General features: G+C 53.4%; 2 protein-coding genes across 2 annotated transcripts; both read left to right on the top strand.

Annotated features, from left to right (window-relative positions):
- Window positions 1-1,933: 1,933 nt before the first annotated feature.
- Window positions 1,934-3,062, top strand: LOC139706757 (keratin-associated protein 10-3-like). The gene is made up of 2 exons (XM_071615782.1): window positions 1,934-2,269; window positions 2,429-3,062. Exons 1-2 carry the CDS (start codon window positions 1,934-1,936, stop codon window positions 2,780-2,782), a joined length of 690 nt encoding a protein of 229 aa, XP_071471883.1. The 3' UTR covers window positions 2,783-3,062.
- An 8,595-nt stretch (window positions 3,063-11,657) lies between these two features.
- On the top strand, window positions 11,658-11,978 carry Krtap12-3 (keratin associated protein 12-3). The gene is made up of 2 exons (XM_071615781.1): window positions 11,658-11,773; window positions 11,804-11,978. The coding sequence occupies exons 1-2, from the start codon at window positions 11,658-11,660 to the stop codon at window positions 11,976-11,978; spliced, it is 291 nt and encodes a 96-aa protein (XP_071471882.1).
- The last annotated feature ends 620 nt before the right edge of the window (window positions 11,979-12,598 follow it).

The following is a 12,598-nucleotide window of genomic DNA, read 5'->3' as shown; positions in this document are numbered from 1 at the left end:
TTTCTGTGGCTCCATTTTGATTTCTTCACCTCCCTTCATTCTCTGAACTTCTCTTTGACTTTGTCGAATATGGTATTAAACTCTCAATTTCTCAATGCAGTTATTATGTTCTTCATCCATAAACTCATGTGGGATTCCTTTATAGAATTATGTCACTGAAATTCTCCATCTTTCCCCCATTGTCTTAAAAAAAAAATCGTCACAGTTACTTTAAGCCCGTGATTGACATTCAGATCTCTGTAGCACCCGTGGACCTGTGTGGTCTTCCTTTCTCCTCTTGGTCTGTTTGGTCTTTGTTTTTCCTCTTGGTCTGTTTGGTCTTTGTTTTTCCTCTTGGTCTGTTTGGTTTTCGTTTTTCCTCTTGGTCTGTTTGGTCTTTGTTTTTCCTCTTGGTCTGTTTGGTTTTCGTTTTTCCTCTTGGTCTGTTTGGTCTTTGTTTTTCCTCTTGGTCTGTTTGGTTTTCGTTTTTCCTCTTGGTCTATTTGGTTTTCGATTTTCCTCTTGGTTCTTTGGTCAATTGATCTTGTCGTTTGTTAGGCCTGATACTTTTTGAATAAAAATAAGATGTTGTGAGTGAAAATGTGAAGGTCCTTCTCATCATGAAGCCCCTGTCTCCCAGTGGGCTGACCTTCACTCTGACACCTGTTGGCTCCGGCAGAACACCTGAGTTCAGTCTGAGCTGGTTCAGGTGGGGCCGGTCTTACTTCTGCTTCTGCTAGGGAGCAGCCTCGCTTAGACCCAGTGTTTGCCACAAAGCCTGAGTGCCTGGCCAGAGTCCCTTCCCCTCTCAGCTTGTGAGCTGACTTGGCTTCACTTCATGTTGGTGGTCAGTCCCCAAGACCACTGAAATCTCTCTCCACTTTCCCAACCTCTGGTCTGTGACCTGTGAACTGGCAAATGCCTCAGGAAGAAAATCCAAGAAAGTAGTGGTCCCTGCTGTGTCCCCTGTGATGGGTGATGGGGACTTGGTCCCTCAGCCTCAGCTCCTGGTGCATCCTCTGGCCCTCCAGTGGAGATTGCATTTGTTAACCAGGTTCCTCATTTTTCTCAGACAGATGGTCAGTCTGATAAGAGCCCACTCCCCCCATGAAGAAGCAGAACTCAACAGAGCATTTTATATGGTCTAAGGAAAAGTGTGAAACTGGGCCCACAGGGGGTTGGTAGGAAAAGCAGGTGCCCAGGACAGCGGGCGGCAGGGCAAATGGAGAGGCGGCCCAAGGAGGGCTAAGGCCAACGGGCAGTCCTGGCTCTGCAGGTTCAGAACTGGACCCGCGGCCCAGGAGGCTGCCTGGTGCCCCAGCGGGGAGAGCACAGCCCTCCATCCTGGCCTGAGGATGGAGGCCTGCTGCCCTCAGGCACAGGGACAGGATGGACAGGGCCACAGGGAGGAGGCAGGGAGAGGTGGAGGGATAAGGACCTGCGCAGGGCTCAGGGCAGGCTCAGGCTGTCCAGCTCCACACAGCCATGAGGCCCCGGGCAGGGCTCCAGGCGCCCTGGACTCTGGGTGCTCAGCACAGGTGCCAAGCATCCTGCAGTGGTGACGGGCCCTGGGGAGGGGTGTGAGCCTCAGGTGACACCTCTGTGCCCAGGCTTCCCTCCAAGGGAGACGAGGCCCTGAGGCTGCTGTCCCGTGGCTGGAGGGTGCCCCAGCAGCCCAGGGTGGCCAGGCTCCTCCCACACACAACACCCCAGCACTCAGTGCTCCCGGAACCCACTCCCGCTCCAGGGGCCCCGACGCTGGCAGGACATTAACGAGCTGGACAGCCTCCCAGGTAAACAAGCATCCCCAATGACGGCCAGGAGCCGGCCCAGCAACCCGGAAGGAGAGGCTGTGGGCTGGGGACCAGAGGGACCGGGCAGGTATAAAAGCCAGAGCCCAGAGCTCCCCACACACACCCACACTCACCCACCCACCTCCTCCAGCACACCCACCATGGCCGCCTCCACCATGTCCGTCTGCTCCAGCTCTTGCCCCGAGTCCTCCTGGCAGGTGGACGACTGCCCAGAGAGCTGCTGCCAGCCCCCCTGCTGCGCCCCCAGCTGCTGCCAGCCCAGCTGCTGCGCCCCAGCCCCCTGCCTGACCCTCCTCTGTACCCCAGTGAGCTGTGTGTCCAGACCCTGCTGCCAATCAGTCTGCACCAGCTCCTGCACCCCCTCCTGCTGCCAGCAGTCTAGCTGCCAGTCTGACTGCTGCAGCTGCTCCCCCTGCCAGCCGTCCTGCTGTGTGTCCCTCTGCTGCAAGCCCGTGTGCTGCAAGCCCGTGTGCTGTGTGCCCATCTGCTCTGAGGCTTCCTCCTCCTGCTGCCAGCAGTCTAGCTGTGAGCCCTCTTGCTGCTCCTCTTCCCCCTGCCAGCAGTCTAGCTGTGAGCCCTCTTGCTGCTCATCCTCCCCCTGCCAGCCGTCCTGCTGTGTGTCCCTCTGCTGCAAGCCCGTCTGCTGCAAGCCCGTGTGCTGTGTGCCCGTCTGCTCTGAGGCTTCCTCCTCTTGCTGCCAGCAGTCTAGCTGCCAGTCTGACTGCTGCAGCTCCTCCCCCTGCCAGCCGTCCTGCTGCGTGCCCGTCTGCTGCAAGCCCGTCTGCTGCTACAGACCCTCCTCCTGCGTGTCCCTGCTCTGCCGCCCCGTGTGCAGGCCCGCCTGCTGCGTGCCCGTCTCCTCCTGCTGTGCCTCCTCCTGCCAGCCCAGCTGCTGCCGCCCGGCCTCCTGCGTGTCCCTGCTCTGCCGCCCCACCTGCTCCCGCCCGGCCTGCTGTGGTGTCTCCTTGGGCCAGAGGTCCTGCTGCTGACCGGCTCAACATCCTGCTTCTGCAAGGCCCTCTTGTTCTCCTAAGCAGGATTCTTCTCTCAGGAATCCCTGATACTGGGAGCCACCACAACCTCCCCTCTCCTGCTTGGTGGCCATGCGGCTGCTGCCTGAAGGAGTTGCTCCCTCCCTCCCTGGGGAGAGAGCACCCTCAAGTCCCTCTACCCGTAGATGGCACCCCGGAGCCTCTTGTCAGCATTGCTCTCTTGCGTCCAGGGTGACCAAGGTCGAAGCCTGAATCAATAAAGCCTTTCTCTAGGAAACATGGCCTCTGTGCATTTCTGTCTCTCCTGAGCCCGGTGCCTGCTCCACGTCTGGGCTGTGGGTCCACTGTCCTCTACGAGCTGCGCAGCTCTCAAACTCAGATTCACAGCACTTTAGAGACAAAGATCTGGAAGCAGAAGTACCGTGCCCACTTCCTTCCTCTGTCCCGGCGGCCACTAACAGGGTCACAGATGAGCTGCGAGAAGCAGGACATCGGCAGGCTGGGGACCTGAGAGCGCTGGGCAGTGCCCCGGGCCTCCAGAGGTGACCAGGACAGCAGCCAGGGAGGGAGGCACCTGCCTAGGGAGTGCCTACAGACTGCCCCCCACAGAAGTGTGAAGAATTCCTGCTCAGAAACTTCCAGAGGGCCCAGGGGCCACCTGGACTCCATTCATCCACGTGAGGTCCAGGCCTGGCTGAGGAGGCACAAACCCTCAGGAAGGCAACAGGTGGGGGTAGGAGGGATTGGGGCGAGGCCGTGGTCTCAGTGGACCTGTAGCCTGGAGAGCCAGGGGGGCAACAGTCAGACTAGCCAGGTCAGCAGGGGGACCCCATTTGGCCCCTGTGACACAGATGGGAGGAGTCCTGGGAACCAGGGAAGAGTGGAGTCCGGTGGATGGGACCAGGAACAGAGGCCCCCGGGACAGGGTTCTGCAAGGTGCTCCCCAGCTGAGCTCACCCCCAGGAAGAGGGGCAGCAAACCCTAAGAGGTCCCCCGCAAAGTGGCTGAATTGGAGGTGCCTGGCTGCTCTCCAGGGTCCATTGCTGTGTGAACTCACACTGGGTCTGCACACCTAAATCAGTGTATTTTTCTCATCGATCTTATTTAATCTAACTATAGAGGTTTTACACTCTGTTCAGAGGCCAAGTTTTCAAGGGTTAGCTCTCCAATACATTGGAAAATCTCCTTTTACAAAATCCTAAAAAGGACATAGTCGTGGTGATGTTGGGAATAAATCTGATAGCCATTGAGGGCAATGGCCAGCCAAACCTCTGATTTCAGCGCCCACCATGATCGTCAGACCTACACCTGACGTTTCCAGGTGTACAGCCTCTGTGTTTCAGTCACCAAGCAAAAGTCTGGGGGACTCTACTTCAGTCTAACAGGTTAGATCCATAGAGGCTTCATAACCATCTGTAGTGTCGCCTCCCACCTGAGGAGGTCACCTGCAAACAGCCACAGAGCCTCGTTCCTGTCTGTGCATGTGGACCCCGGGGGTGGCGCTGAGTCTGCATGTGTGCTGCACCCACAGGTCAGGTGCATGGCGTCAAAATTGCAGGTAGATAAAGGAGCTCTCATAAATCAAAGTTTAAATGAAAAATGGATCCAAATACCTTTAGTTCATGTGACTTTAAAAAAAAAAAGTTCAAGTTAGGTTATCAGATGAGAGTAGTCTTTAAAATTACTAACTCACAAGGTTTTCTAGGGGTCAGACAATTAACAGAGTGTTGCTTTCTATAAAACGTCTAGAAGGTAATACCCAGAGCTTCTAGGATTTTTCTTCAACAGGAACGAGATGCTAGTACTGCTGATTACACTTGTCTGAGATCCTGGTTTGTTTGGTTGGGTTTTTTTATATTTATTTTTTTAGTTGTAGTTGGATGCAATACCTTTATTTTATTTATTTATTTTTATGTGAAGCTGAGGATCGTACCCTGGGCTTCACACATGCCAGGCGAGTGCTCTACCACTGAGCCACAGCCCAGCCCAACATCCTGGTTTTTACAGTTAAAAAATGATTAAATTAGATTTGCTATGAATGGTATCAATCTTCATAAACGTCTGTTTAAAAAATCTGATTAACTTACAAAGTACTAAAGCATCAACTGCTAAATATAAAATCAAACTTTTGACTTCTTAAATTCCATAAGGTAATATATTTAAACATTAAATGTGTTTTCATAAATTGGCAAATGGAAAAAAATTGAGATTGCTTTGTTTCTGTGTCTTCACTAAAAACAAGGTTACTAAGAGTTATAATTCTATCAGATGTAATTCTATTTTTTTTTAAAGTCTGGTTCTTCATAGTCTTGGTCATAGTCACCCAAACAGATTTTAAATGTTGTAGTCAATCAATCACAGTTCTATAGCTGTGTTAACAAGCAAACCTCAGAATTTTTTTTTAAAGATAGATAGAGAGGGAGAATTTTAATATTTATTTTTTAGTTTTCGCAGACACAACATCTTTGTTTGTATGTGGTGCTGAGGATCGAACCCGGGCCGCACACATGCCAGGCGAGCACGCTACTGCTTGAGCCACATCCCCAGCCCCAGATGTAATTCTATATACAAAGAATACAAGAAATTTCAGTTGAGTTTCAATTAAAGTACTACTAAAACAAAGTATTTTATCTTATGAAAGTGGAGTAATTTGTCTAAATTTAACATTTCATAAGGATTTTTTCAGAATATAAATTTGAATAGGAGTGAAAGGCTAGGAAAGAGATATAAGAAGGTTATAGGTATGAAAATATATTTAAATATGGAAAGTAAAAGAAAAAAGTTTTCTGGATTAAAAAGAAAAAGTCTTTTGTGTAGTAAGGTAAAAATTGTAGAATTAGTAACTTGAAGAAGGTTTGTAGTAGGGAAATCTCAAAAGCCTTTATGTGTAACTCTCTTGGCTACATGTAATAAGCACAATCAGTTAAAGTCACTTACGGCCTTTTCCTAAGGTCAAATATAAACATACTGATATAAACCAAAGTTTAATCCTCTATAGGTTGAAGTAACAAGAATTTCTTAAAACATGAATCTGCTCTTATCTATAAAGATAATTTCTTATGTCTGTTATGTTTTATTATTTAGAGAAACTAGTCTGAAAGGAATTAGGGTTTGTACAACTCTGGTTAAATAACAAATTTTATTATTTTAAAGTATTACACTACATTCCAGATTCCAATGTTTTCTTTAAAGGCTAAACTTGATTAATATAAAAACATCAGTATCATTGTGGTGCTGTTACCGGCTTCTTTGTACACTGGATATATTCATATCTTCCAAGTATAGAAGTCTTTAAAATATAAGGTTTAGAAGAACATCTTACCAACCTGGTGTTCTTCAAACTAAAATTTAAAGTCAAAATTGGGGATCATAAAAATTATGTTTCTTGGTTCATACCTATTATAAAAAAACTCAATATGTTTTTACTCTTGTTAATTTCATTTTATATTTTTCTTGTAAACTTTATAACTATTGTCAGATCATGCCTTACAAAAGTACAACTTTCAGTAGAAGAGCCTGAGTTAATTAGAGATAACAGGCATTAGCTACAGGACAGATAGGATGTAAGGCTAACTTCCAGTACTAATGCTGACCCCAATTAAATAGAAGGGGTAAATGACTTAAAATCACAGACATTAAAGTTAAAACCCAGTGCTTTTACTTTGAGACTGATGAAACTGCTTGCTGGATGTTTAAGACCAAAATTTGGAGACTAAATTTAAGGAAGTTAAAGGTCCAAGAAAGAAAATAGCCAATACTTGGCTCTTGCCCCCTGAGGTCAGCTCAGACCCAGGAACAAGGGGACTTCTCCAAGGGCTTTGTGACTCTGGGCCACATGACCTCCCAAACAGGGGGATCAATGAGACCCTGGAGGACAGAAAGCTGACCAGTGCCCATGCTGCAAAAGAAGGAGCATTGGGGAAGGAGATGTCCCTGCTACTTCCAAGAAAATCCACGTGGTCAACGAGACCCAGACCCATCCTGGAAGCTGGCATTAAAGGAACAAAGAGGCTTCTCTCAAGTTCCCAAGAGTGACCCCTGAGGAAACTCAGCTGAGAATTAATAATAGATAGGAACAATGTCAATTTGAGCAACTTGATCTTAAACACCTAGCAAAGCAGTTATAACCAAAACAGAGCCATGCCTGAGCATTTAAAAGAAAACACAACAGTTCTTTTAATGTAACTTAAGATGTACACTTCTGTCAGCCACAGCAAGAGTAAGTAAGATGGAGGCTACAGAAGAGGGAGTCTTAGGACTGCCCCTACTGGCAATGTAAAAGATTTACATTCCCAAATAGAGGCCATGTCCTCACTGGCCCTATTATGGGACCAACTTCTTAGCTCCTGGTGAAAGATTAGTGGTTTCCATCGTCTTCCTGATATTCACTGACATATTCCAGATGCTGCAACATTTATTTTGTATTAATCTTGTTCCAGTACTCATGTATTTTTGTTTCTTTTCTCTCATAGAAGCACCCACACCCAGATCACTTTACAACCTATTCTTTCCAAACCACAGACCCCTCAACTAACCCAAAACATTCCTAAAGGGAAACCCAAACTGCTTGGCCACATTGCTCCCTCTCAGTCTAAAGCAGCCAGAGCGGTCATCGCCTATTTCCCCTACGAGCAGCAAAGATTCCCTTAATTAGAGGGGGGAATGAGACAGGGCAAAGGACAAGTAGCTGGTTATCAAAAGAAAAGGAAATGGGCAATAGCACTCCCCATCACCAGTGCTGTGGCTCAAAATACTTCAAGAGCCCTCTGAGATCAGGGGGCTATTAATAATAAACTTGAAGCTAAGCTGAATGCCTTAGAGGCATTGTAGTGGGCCTAGGTGATCAGATGCAAAGTTTTAAGGTCAGGCAGCACTTACTATGCCATGTCACTCTCTGTTTGTTTGTGTAACACCTGTTCCACACAATAGCTGCCAATGGGATTGGGGGAAGAGGCATGTATTAGGAATTTGGAATTATAACAATGTGAGTTGAGATTTCTGCAACTGCACCATCCCATCCAAGCCAAGCAGGAAATCCAGACCCATGTTATTTCCTTCCAGTTTTGCAGAAAAGCTCTGGGATGCCTAAATGGTTTTAGTCCTTGGAAAATGTTTAAAAATACTGTATGGTATCTCTTAAGACTTATTTCCTTGCTCTCAATTCCATGCTATTTTTCTCACAGTGAACTGCCAGCTTGTCCAATTCCAGTTCCAACACCTCCAAGTAGACATACATCGTTACAATAATAATTAAAAGTGGGGTGATGTGGGGAGTGGATGAGCTGCAGTCATCAGCTGATCTGTGGTGTTCGCAAAGCCACACCTGGGAAACCCTCCTTGCCAAAGGCAGGATGTGTGAAAAGCCTCCACCCTCGGCTCTGAAGCCAACAGTTATCAGATGTTCCAGTTCAATGGGTTTCTGGGTACAGCAGGACGGCCACAGACGTCCCAACACCACAACTTCTTAGTGCACAAACATGTCTCTGGATGACTCACAGGCTCTGAACCATTAGCAGATCATCTGTAGTTTTACCTCCTGATAATGTGACCCCATATAATAAACTTGTGAAGCTAGTTCTGGGTCCCTGTTCCTCTGTCAGAGTGCAGTGTCCCTCCTGTCCCCAGCTTCACTTAAAAACATCTCATGTTTTTCTTCATCAGCGTCTTTCCTCACTTCCTGTCACCCTCCCTGAGACCCTCTGTTGCTGCTGCACAGGTCACAACAGACTCCAGTGACACAAAACTTGCAGGGAGTTGGAGACACAGTCCAGCTGACGGACAGAGTGCCACCACTGTGGCCTCCCATCCCAGGGGCACCTGATGGGACACCAGTGACAGCTATGAGTGGGTGCAGCCCCTCAACAGTGGCGCATGTCCAGCAGCCCTGTGCTGACCAGCAGCTGACCATGCTTGCATGTCCTCAGGGCCACACCAGCCCACTTGGAAGAGGAGGTGAGGGTTGGAGAGGAGGGCAGGCTTCCTTGCACTCAACCACGCAAGGCAGTGTGTTCAGAGGTCACAGTTCTCAGTGCCGGGACCCCCAGACCCAGTGAGGGAGATGCATGTCCCCACCACCCTCATCACAGAACAGGGACAGTCTCCACCTTCAAAGGCTTCCTCCAAACAGGAGGCAATGACAGAGCCACACTTTGCTGCCTGGGGGCCAGAGCCAAGGGCCCTGGGTTGTCTGGGGGACAGCCAGGATGTGATGGGAGGTCTCCCCACTGGGGCACACCTGGCAGAAGCTGTCACACATCCCCCACCTGGAGGCTGCCCAGGTACACACAGGTGAGCTGTTCTGGTCAGTAAGAATTCACATGAGCAAGGTGCCCTAGGGATCCCTCCTGCACGTCACACCCTCGTCACACAGGGCATCACAACAGTAGGACTGGCCAGTGGGAGTCTTCAGAGGGACGCGCTGGCTGCCACCCTCCTGAGGACTCCTTGGTTCCCAAGCAGCTCCCTGGGAGACCCGGGTGAGCCATGGCCTCCTTCCCAGGCACAAACATGCCCCCTCCAGGCAGAGGCTGGGCACACACACAGGGCGGCACAGCAGAGTCACACAGGGGCTGGCCAGCAGTAGGAGGGGACCCAGCACAGGGAGGCAGGACAGGCTGGGGGCAGCCCAAGGAGCAGCTGGTGTGGCCGAACGAGGCCGATGCCCTGTCCCTGGTGAGGCTTCCTGCTCTGCCCACTCTGCTGACCTCCCTCTGCTCCCTCAGCCCAGGAAGCCCTTTCTCAGCTGCAGGCGCCCGAGACGAGCTGGCTGTGTGCTTTCTGAACTCGGAGGCCAGTTAGCTGGAGGCCAAATGTGGAGGCCAGGGGATGCCACCTCGTGGGTTCCCAAGGTCCCCCACTGCAGATGCCCTGTCTGGTGTCCCCACAGCACCACACGCTCCTCATCCCAGGGCCCCACTAAGATCTGAAGCCCCCTCACCCACGTGGTGCTCCCCACCAGAGCCGGGCTTCGTGGAGTGAGGACAGGCTGGAAGGAGCCCCGCCGTGACCACACCCCATGGAGCAGTCTCATGGCCATGACCCGTGGGGGGGCAGCCCGTGTGCACAGACAGGCAGGTGGGAGTCCAGCAGGCTGCACTGCGTGTGATCCACGCCACCGCGGGCACAGGAGCAGCAGGTGGACGCTGCTCCAGATCCACCATCTCTCCAGGGTGCAGATTAAAGTGGGTTTTAGGGGCTCACAAAGTGACAGTCCAAAAGTCCCAAATCAGCAGGGACAGACAGGGACGATGGTGGAAAGGTGAAAACGTCAGCTTAATTGGGCCTGGGGGACCGTGTCTTGGGTGTGTGACCACATGGGCCTCAAAATGTCACTGCTGGACCAGTGGCCTCCCACAGCCCGGAGGGGAGCCCAGGAGGAGCGGGCCTGGAGGGGCTGTGCCAGACCCCCTCACAGCCCATGGTGCCCTCATCCTCGCCCTTCAGTGGAGGCCGGGGCAGAGCCAAGAGCTGGCATGGCTCTGGGCACTGTCCCTGTGGCCACGGCAGCCACGGCGGTGGGCTCCCTGCCTCACGGCCCCAGGACTCCTCCTCCACGTGCTCCGGCCACAGCTGTGTCCTGTGCTGTTCTCCTGCTGGGCTGCACCAGGGAGCCTTCTGTCCTTGTGGGCAGCTGGTAGTGGACCAGGGGGACTTTGTCCAAGAAGACCTGGGACCAGCCAGACCCCACAGTAATGAAAACCCGCGGGGCTGGAGACCACCCTGTCTCTGGGAGGCCAAAGCTGTAGCCAGGACTCAAAGCTGGCGCAGCAGAGCCAGTCTGCGTCCACGGGGAGGGAATGACCCTGGAGGCCGGAGGAGAAGCCACAGTGGCCACGGGTCCTGCCCTTCCACAGGCTCTTCTGTGGAACCCAGTGTGACCACGGAGACCGACTCGTACTGAGCGTGAGAAGGCCCCTCAGTGGGCCACCTGTCGAGGACGGGAACCGTGTCTGTGCCACCTGAGCCACCGGAGCCACCGCCTTGCAACCTCCTCCCTCCGGCTCCTGCGTCCACCTCTCATCGGCCTGGAGCGCGTCCCCCTGCATGTCCCCCTGCAGCTCTGTGTAGAGGGTCACCTGCTTCTGTTGTTTGGAGGCGTGCTCGGGTCCCGGGTGCTGGGTTTCAGCCTCCCACGGCCCTTCCCGTCCCCTGCATTGATGATGCCAGCCTGCGCCCTCCTCTCTGCAGGGGCCAGTGGCCTTCACCTTCTCTGAATCCGCGCTCCAGGGCGCGCTTCGCTGGGGCTTTCTCTGCCTGCTGGGGTCCCTTGAGACTCTGGAGCCATAACTGGCTTTGTCCACTGTGGGAATCTTGTGTCATCTCCACACCTGTTTATGGCTGGTCGGTCCCCCCTTCCCCTCTGCCTGTGTGGGACGGTGTGAGGCATCGCCAGGTGCTTCTCACTTCTCCTACCTCTCCCTCCCTCTTCTCAGGGTTGATGACCTGCCGAGGGACCTCGGCCTTGCTGACTCTGTCCCACCAGGCGTCTCCCGGCTCCCAGCCCCGTCCCCAGTGTGGGGCTATCAGGCCTGGTCCTTGGTCTACACAGGCTGAACCCTCCACCTGCCCCACACTCGGCACCCGGGGAGCCCCACCTCCCTGCAGCTTGGCCCCAAGGCCACCTCTAACTGCTCTTTAGAAACAACCTCCCTGAGCCCCAGAGCTCCAGGAAGGGGCCATTAGTCACGGGGCCCAGCAGAGCAGCCACAGCTACAGCAGCCATGTGAGCGTGGCCCAGGCAGAGGAAGCAAGCCAGGAAGACCCGGCCGAGCTTCCGTGTTGCCCGGACGCCCGGCCGGCATATAAGGGCTGCCAGGGGAGGAGGCGCCAGACCTCACCACCTCCTCCCCAGCGCCAGCCAGCCTCAGCCACCATGTGCCACACCAGCTGCTCCTCAGGCTGCCAGCCGGCCTGCTGCCTGCCCAGCCCCTGCCAGGCGACCTGCTGCGTGCCCGTGAGCTGCAGGCCCACTGTGTGTGTGCCCGTGAGGTGCCAGGTGGCCTGCTGTGCGCCTGTGAGCTGCAGGCCCATCGTGTGTGTGGCCCCCTCCTGCCAGTCCTCCGGGTGCCTTCCCGTGAGCTGCCGTCCTTCCGTGTGTGTGGCCCCCTGCTGCCAGTCCTCGGGGTGCTGTCAGCCCCCCTGCCCCACCCTCCTCTGCAGACCCGTCTCCTGTAGCACCCCCGCCTGCTGCTGACCACACGCCACAGACCAGCGGCTCCCAGGGCAGGCGGCCACCCCTGCACCCTGCCAGCACTGGGGACGGTGGAAAGCACGGCCAATGGCCCCTCTGCACTGGGGGAGAGGGCGGGAGGACGGTGCTGATGCCCCTGCCCTGCCTGTCCCCCGGGCAGTCCTGCTCCCAGGGGCCTTCTCTAAGCCCACGTGAGATAATAAACCAGCCTCCCGTTCACGGCTGTAGCTCTGTCCTTCCTCTGAGCTGGCCTGGCCATCTATCCTGGTGACCTCTCTTCACAAGGTTGATGGGGAGCCCTGGGTGGGGAAACGGCCTGAGGCCCAGTGACCAGGTGGCGCAGGTTGGGGATGAGCCTCTGGCCTGCGGCCTGCTTCCCAGCAGAGTTCCTTCCCGCCGCTGGGCGCGGCCTGGAGGCCTGAGGCCTGGCGCCTCCCCTCAGCGACGTCCTGGTTCCCCAGGTCGGCCCCGTCTGTCTGTGCCTCAGGTTCTCAGGGCTGGACCACCTGCGATTGTCCCCCCACCGCTGTCCACATCCGGTTTGGGTTGATTGAGGAACACTGTCACAGCATAAGCAGGAGTGCGCCAGGTCCCAGCACAGAAACCAGACGCGCCAACAGCTC

The sequence above is a fragment of the Marmota flaviventris genome, chromosome 8 (genome assembly GCF_047511675.1).
Source record: "Marmota flaviventris isolate mMarFla1 chromosome 8, mMarFla1.hap1, whole genome shotgun sequence".
Lineage (NCBI taxonomy): Eukaryota > Metazoa > Chordata > Mammalia > Rodentia > Sciuridae > Marmota > Marmota flaviventris.
This window is presented reverse-complemented; position numbering and strand designations above follow the sequence as displayed.

Bases quoted from the DNA above. Each gene is read 5' to 3' on its own strand.
- LOC139706757 (XM_071615782.1), top strand. From the start codon at position 1,934: ATGGCCGCCTCCACCATGTCCGTCTGCTCCAGCTCTTGCCCCGAGTCC. The intron at 2,270-2,428 runs GTGCCCATCTGC...CTCTGCTGCAAG, and splicing joins GCTGCAAGCCCGTGTGCTGT to CCCGTCTGCTGCAAGCCCGT.
- Krtap12-3 (XM_071615781.1), top strand. From the start codon at position 11,658: ATGTGCCACACCAGCTGCTCCTCAGGCTGCCAGCCGGCCTGCTGCCTG. The intron at 11,774-11,803 runs GTGCCAGGTGGC...TGCGCCTGTGAG, and splicing joins ACTGTGTGTGTGCCCGTGAG to CTGCAGGCCCATCGTGTGTG.